The sequence below is a fragment of the Schistocerca nitens genome, chromosome 2 (genome assembly GCF_023898315.1).
Source record: "Schistocerca nitens isolate TAMUIC-IGC-003100 chromosome 2, iqSchNite1.1, whole genome shotgun sequence".
Taxonomy (NCBI): Eukaryota; Metazoa; Arthropoda; class Insecta; order Orthoptera; family Acrididae; genus Schistocerca; species Schistocerca nitens.
This window is the reverse complement of record NC_064615.1, coordinates 1,157,213,730-1,157,221,642: the sequence shown is the minus strand read 5'-3', so window position 1 is coordinate 1,157,221,642 and position 7,913 is coordinate 1,157,213,730. Positions and strand designations below refer to the sequence as shown.

At 39.7% G+C, this 7,913-nt stretch overlaps 1 protein-coding gene across 1 annotated transcript in view; it reads right to left on the bottom strand.

Moving 5' to 3' along the window:
- Positions 1–4,766: 4,766 nt before the first annotated feature.
- Positions 4,767–7,913, bottom strand: part of LOC126235610 (uncharacterized) — a 167,405-nt gene continuing 164,258 nt past the window's right edge. Inside the window, exon 4 of the mRNA XM_049944322.1 lies at positions 4,767–4,771. Coding sequence (XP_049800279.1) covers positions 4,767–4,771 — 5 coding nt within the window. The remainder of the gene's footprint in view (positions 4,772–7,913) is intronic.

The following is a 7,913-nucleotide window of genomic DNA, read 5'->3' as shown; positions in this document are numbered from 1 at the left end:
TGAGTGACTAAGGATTTTTCCTGTCATTACTGCAAGATGAGGTCCACTGATATGTGATTTCCATGAAATTGTCTATTCACAACAATGAAGACGTTCGTTGTAAATTATTATGCATGCATTGTTATCACGTCGATATTTTGAACAGTCATGTTAGTGCATTGGTATTTCCATATATCTCTAATTTATTTGAGAAAATGCTGTGCCTGAACATGGAAGAGTTCTAAATGTACTAGTAAACCCCTGAGCCTTGAAGACTCGAACTTTCATGTATAAAATAGCTTCACTCGTCTGATTACTTATAAATTAGCTACTGCGTTAAAACTTGCATGTCAAATTTAATTTCAAATCTTTCATAAACGTTCCAAAAGGAACTGCATGCACATACGCGAGAAAATAACTTGGTGGTCGCATCCTCATACACTGAATGAACTGTCAGGATACTTCTGTGCTGTGAGTTACGCTGCCTAAGGTCACACAGTTTGTAACTGTAATACTTAGTTTTGTTGTTAAACTTCAAACATGAGATTATGCCTCGTAATGTGCAGATCATGACAGCATTGTATATATAAAGTCAATAATTACGTGAACTCATGGAACTCAAATTTGTTGCTCCTGGAAGCAGCTTGATTGTTCATACACAATCGACCAGGTCATCGGACTGTAGTAATATTTATATTGAATGGAAAATTGAAAAATAAAAACGTTTTGGCATAATGGGTCAAATTTCAAACATGCGAAACCCAATACGTAACTGAAAGAGAAACACTCGAACTTCAAGTAAGAAAGTGACACTTGATAAATACACTCACAGCCGTGCGCAGCGTTAACCTGGCGGACGGCGCCTGGAACGCGGCCGGTAGTCGACATAGGGTGAGAAAGTCCAGAGTGATCTGTTCCGAAGTCGATGCAGCCACCAGGTGTTGGGGACGAATTGTTTCTGCTGTTACCAGAGTTTTGACTGTGCTAGTACTAGTTGATTATGTAGTGAAGATAATTATCATTGAGGCTCCATCAGACGTAAGATCAGCAGACACCAATATGATTTAAAAGTAAAACATCGAGGAGTCTATCTCGCGACTTTGTATCTCGACGTTTACTACTAAACGACGAAAACACACACACACACACACACACACACACACACACACACACACACACACCTGGAACGGCTGGCGAAGAATGATAGGAATTACTCCATACACTTCCGCATCCTGCAGTATTGCCAGACTGTGCATACGGCCATATAGGATTCTAATGTTCTGTGTGTTATACTGGGCACCTTCAGTGAACGACTCCGACCAACACTCTACGGCAGCCGCCCGGCCGCCGGGTTTTATGTCGGACTGTACCGTCACCCACTCAAAATCCATTCCACCTTGGACGAGAATGTAACACGTGGTACTGTATAAGAATTTTAATAACAGCAACTTAAATGGCAATAAAATTTACAATGTGTTCTTCCTACAACATTTCCAATTGTTTTAATTGCTATGGCAAAAAACACAGGGTCTTCTCTACCTTACTTCCATCACTTCTTGACTTCTCCCCGGAATCTACTCTTGTTTCCATTCCAGGAAAATTATCATGAGACTAGCGAAATTATGGGTATTTAAAAACGGGGCAAAATAAAAAAAAACGGCATCAGAAACTACAGCACACGTACATACATAATCATATTTTCCAATACACGCGCTCCTTGTAAGAACAGAACATCTGAAAAGACTTCCATAGAAGTGGAAGTACGCCTATATACATTAATCACTTTTTCCGGTACCCGTACAACAGTAGTACAAGAATAGACGAAGGGATCACGCGACGGTGGTCTGCCAGCTGCCACGTCGCCGTAATCCCTCTCGCCACGCCACGCCGCACTGCGTCGAAGCTTTAGGAAAACGGCGCACACATGTTCAACTCGTATGCAGGTATCAATGTAATAGAGATTTTCCTTTCAGTGTATTATTACATTATTAGTCCGCTTTACACTGAACTATTCTTTTTTCCGCGGTCGGTGAATTGCTACTGTAAAGTATCGGAAGGACGAACTCACCATCTCGGATGGCATGGCTTTTGTCCTTGTGGCCAGAGGCTCACACAGCCTTAGACCCCATATCTGTGGTACGGGGGAACCCCCTACATTGTCATTTTAAACCATAACTGTATTAACAAGTTCTCTTTGCTATTCTGGAAGGTTGTAACATAACTTTTCATTTTTCAGTTTTTGTCTTATCTCGGTTCGCTTATTATCTTTGCATTTTTTCCCTTGTTGATAGCTCTAATTCCGAAGAAAATGCGTGCCCTTGCGAAACATTCCAGGAAAGATCTGAGCAAAGGTAAGATAGGGCACCTAAATTTGCATATTATGCAATATCTTCAGTGACCAGTTAGTACACTGTCATTTCATAAACGGTTGTTGATACAGAAAGAGCCCTGAATCACCTTTTGAACAGGTTTTAATTTCCGTGGCTCAGTGCTATATCCTGTATTCTTTTGTCTACAGATCCTTCGTTTCTATTTTCATAATTTCTGTTTGCATAGGCACGCATTGATAGCAGTGCGTTTCTGTGGTTAACGTTTTGCCTAGTAGCAATTTCTTCGTTAGTCGTTAATTTACTTCCATTTTCCTGTAAAATATTTTGTAATTCCTTGCGATAGCTCTATTTTCGTTCCCGAATATTTCTCTCGTTATTACGCTCATTACTACGGCCTGAATCAGCAGTGAATTGATTAAAAATTGGAACAGCATCACTACCTGCATTTAGAACGAGTAGTCAACAGTTCTTTTCAAATCTCTTTCGTGATCGCAGCCCATAGGAGCATTTTCAACTGGAAGCGAATCTGCAAGTTTCAAGCTGTTATCCTTTTTCTCTTGTCTCAGCGCTTCTAGGGCACGTAGCAAACCATTATTTTTCACTTAAGAACTTACTCTAAAAATCCCTCAACACACCGATAATTACGCCGTAATTACAATCACCAATCAGTAATAAAAATTCACATTGACGCAAGCAACCTTGTTTCCGCTCGGAAACGCAACTACAACACAGTGCACTGTGGCAGTCCCGGGCTGCTGAGCGCTGTCCGGGTCCGCTTCGACGCCGGCGGTGATGCTCGCTACTGTGAACACACCTCGTGATCCCTGCCGTGCATTCTGGTATCCATGCACACACCCTACTGACAGCGAAATATTAATAGGTCATTTTTAATCGCCGTTTCACCTATATATTCCCCAAGACTTTATGGCAACGTCGGAACCCTTTAAAAGAACACGAAGCTGTGGGAATATCAGCACCTGTTTTGTTGCCACATCAACCCACAATTTTATTTCCACGCGTAAGTGGAACCTCAGTCTGATCCACAAATTTGGTTAAAAATATCATTTACTCCTACTAATAAGATTGTTGCTATCTTAGTCGAGCCTCTGAAGGGAATCCAGTTGTCACACTTTTCCAGAAAACTTATGAACAGAAATGAAAAATTCTGCTTCAAATGTCGATGCTTCTGCAGCTCGTTCCGAATTTTATGCCTGAATGTTCATCAGAGCTCAACAGTCTACTCAAAACCATTTCGTGAACCATACTGACAGACTTATTTAGTGTCACTTTCTACGTTGTATTTCAGAAATCTACATTCTCATTTGTGAATCAAAAATTAAATACCCTGCCGAATCACTCGTAAAAACAGTACTGCAGTGTCAAATATCAATAGCCGACTTAATCCCTCTACGTGTCATCATACCGAGACTAAGTTATGGTTCATACATAGGGCAGGGAGGGCTCTAGAGGCGCTGTTCACCCAGCTTCCCAAGCCAGACAACCCAGACAGAAAATCAAGTAAGAGATGGCAGCCCCATCACCTGACTTCACGTGCGCAGATTGTGTCTTTGGCAATGTGGAATGTTAGAGGACTGACCAACAGAGAAAAGGAGTTGATCCAAGTATGCAAGGAGATGGAAAAACTAAGAAAAACATAAGATCTCACTGACTACTCGATAGCTTATAGTTGTCTCACAAAGAAATCGAGCTGGTGTTGGTGTGGCAATTTCAGTCAATGATAAATGGAGAGGACAGATTCGTGAATTCAACCTCAAAAAGAATGACAGGTTTCAAATTCCAGGAGATCATCTAACAGTAAAAGCTGTCTACTGCCCAGAGGAGGAAAAGGATGATCCTGATGCCTTTTACGATGATCCTCAGAAAGTGAATAAAAATCAACAAGACAGACCATGTTGTCATCGCTGGTGATTTTAATGCAAGAGTTGGAAATCTACCAACACCTGTAACATCAGGCTTATTTGGAGGAAAGACCCTTGATAATAATGGAAATGAACTATGCACAGTTGTCTCCAACAATATTAAAATTACTACCACATTTTACCGACAAAGACAGTAACAAGTTTACATGGATTACACGAAGATTAATGTCTTTGATTGACTACACACTGATTAATGATAAAATGAAGAATCTTATGAAGATATACATCTTTGTAGAGGAAGAGACATAGGTAGGGACCACTTCCTCCTACGCAGTAAGATAAGGCTACCGCCAAAATGGAAGGAGACAAACTCCTAAAGAAACCACACCAAGAATGGTGAAAAATACTTCTGTCGGAATACAGTATTAGGAAACTGCATCAATACTGACTCCAAGGAAAGTTTGCTTTATTACCAGTCCAAAAACACATAGATAGAGAATGGAATATCAAAACCAGCATCATTGAAGAAGCCCTCGAAGCACTTGGTAGAAGGAAGAAAACCGATGGGGACAAGTACTCAATCTGGAACACAGAAATTAAAGATGCAGTTAAAGAACAACACAGCGCTTGTCTGAAGTTTCTACAGATGAAAACGTCAGAAAATTTGCAGACGTACGAAATAAAGCGGAATGCTGTGCAAAGCACACCAACAGTCATGGGACCAATTTATAAGCGTCTTATAACACGATGTACAGGGCAGACAGTGTGCATACGAGGTCATAAAAACCCTCAACAACGAAGAAAAAGACGCTGCTGCACTGAACATTGTACACAATAAGCAATGGATACATATCTGTGGTGTACACTGAAGGCTGAAAATGACACTCGAGAAAGTATGTACAATGAATCAGTAGATGCAGTTACTACGGACGAACTACAACACGCCTTGAAAGGCATGAAATATAGGAAGAAAAGAATAGATGGAATACACGCAGAGCTGATGAAATATGGAGGGTTGCCACTAAATAAGACTTTACAATTAATAAATGAATGTTGGTCGAAATGCAAGATCCCCAGACCATTGGTATATACCAGAAGTGATCTCTCTCCAGGTAAGTGAAAGAGTGATTGTAGGAGCTATCGCGGCGTAAGTCTTCGGAACACTGGCTACAAGCTAGACACATAGATCAATAACCACATGCACAATATTAGAGAATCTATTATTTATGAAGAACATAACGGTTTAGGTCGTTTATGCAAAATCATTGTGATTATAGTTCAAGAAGTCATAGGAAAAACACACACAATTTAATGTAGATACCCATATGGCCTTATCGATCTTCAGAAGGCCTTTGAACGTGTGAGCCGCGATAGCCTAAGGAAGATTGTCTGAACAGTGATACACGTACCACCTAACAGAGGTAGTGAAGTCTTCACAATAGCACATGCATTGCAATAAACACAGGTAGGAATCTGTTAGAAGAAATAATAATTAACCAAGGCTTCAGGTAAGGATGTGGACTATCACCTACCCTTTTTAATACTATGAGATTATCGCAAATGCAAATGTTCAAAGTAAACAAAGAAATTAATATAACGAATGAGGAATATCGGAATGTACTTTTGACTGACCTACACATATCAGTGTAACAGTTAAACATCGATGTATCAGCTGAACGGAAATACATCTGTAGAATTTCTAGTGACAGAACAAAAATAATGGCATTCTGAGGAAAATCTGTCAGGTCAAAAACTGTTTTGGATAATTCAGTTTTAGAAAAAGTGTCAACTCTTATTTAGGCTGTATTGTAAGTTCTGATATGGACCCTGATATTGGAAATAAAACACACAAATTTTAAGCGCTCTGTGGCACCACTAGAGGAACACTGGGCTATAAAGCACATAAAGAAACCATCATGATATTCTGTAAAGTAACGGTGGTTCCGGTGTTACTCTAAACAATCTAAAGTTTACCACAAAAAACAAGAAAATAAAATTCAAACAGCAGAGATGGGGTTCCTAAGAAAGACGAAGTGCTGCACAAGAAGATATTATTAAAAGCGAAGAATTAGAAGAGAGATTTTCAGCATGAATGAAAAAGTTATTAAAATATCGTGAAGATTGGAAGCACACACCTCATTAGAATTCCAGGTCACAGAATTCCTCAAACGATTGTGAACTAAAAGAGAAATGGGAGACATTTGGAGGCCTGGAAAAAGATGGGCATGATTTTGCTCGTCAGGTCGTAACAGGCAACAGCCTCATCCTTTAAAGGATGATGGTAGTGTGTGTAGGTGGCTTGTGGGAATTCTTTGCTTAAAACAGCTTGAATACGTGCATAAAAATCACTCTTAGGTGCAGCTCCATCCTGTGATTGTACAACAAATTTAAATTACATTTGGTAATTCTTCTTAATGTAGACCGACGAAGAATAAGCTACCAAGTTTTTACAGGTTCGAAGCCTAGGAACTTTTCGTACATTTTACCACCTAAATAGCACCGAATGACTATTTTCTCTGTTTTCGAAAATCCTTTTGACTCTTCAAATATTAGAACAAAGTACTGAGCTTCTTTCATTTCATATGAGACATTCTATCATATTGCTACGGTCCTAAGAATTTTATCTGTTGTATCGTGAGGTGTTTATTTTTCCGTTCTAGATTCACCTTTTTCCCAAGACAGATCCTTCCTTGAAAGTTTCCAATGAAAGGAAAAGAAATGATTTGCACTCTCTTTCTACCATTATGAACTCTTCGAACAAGTCCCTTGAGAGCTGTGTATCGAAGTAAATCGGCAGTCGCTTCCATCCCTCCTCCGTTTTCTTGAACGTCTAGAACATATCTTTGATCTAGTGGAGCAGCAACCGTTTACATTCACTCCAACCTATTACTTGCAAGTTATAGAACACAATAGCGTATAATCCCTGATCTACAATTGCAAACCTTGTGCTTAGAGTAACAAGAGGTAAACATTTCTGCCATGTACCAGTATAGTTTTACTATTCATTACAACGGAATCAGAATGGAAGCAATTCATTGAGTTCAGTACATGACAAAATGCATAGCACTGTTTACAGGATTACCGAAAGTTTGCGATTCCCACCTGTCTGTTTTGACTCGTGACGTTATGAAGATATCGGAAATCCGGCTTTGAAGCATAAAGAATGCGTCCCTCATAGTGCCTCTCATTGCATCCGCGAACAAACTTACGTAACATGCGCAATAATGACTACTAAAAAGTCAAATTAATGGGCCAACCAGGAGTAGTAGAAATTCAGTGGGGGTAAAAGACTAAGTATAAGAACACCTTTCCAGACAATTAAGCCAAAAATCAAGCACACGAAAATCTGCATAGTAAGCACAATCCGAATACGATAAACCAAAACCAATGGCATTGTAACTTAGCTTGACATGTATTGCTTGAACGAAACCCTCGATACCAGATACCCACACACATTTCCGAAAACCGATACCGCATATTTCACTTGGCTTATATAGCAGAAAAAAGAAAGCCCATAATGACGAAAACACTAAAGCGTCAAACCCGTTACGTAAATCTTCACTTACCATATCTAACACGAAGTCCACAGTAAAACAAACGAGAACTCTCCAGACATAGTACAAAAAATTTGACCAACCAACAATGGTAAACCGATGTCAACACCTACCAACCACTGTCAAACAACTGCCAAATACTAACTAAAAAATGGAAAAACGCTTCCGCT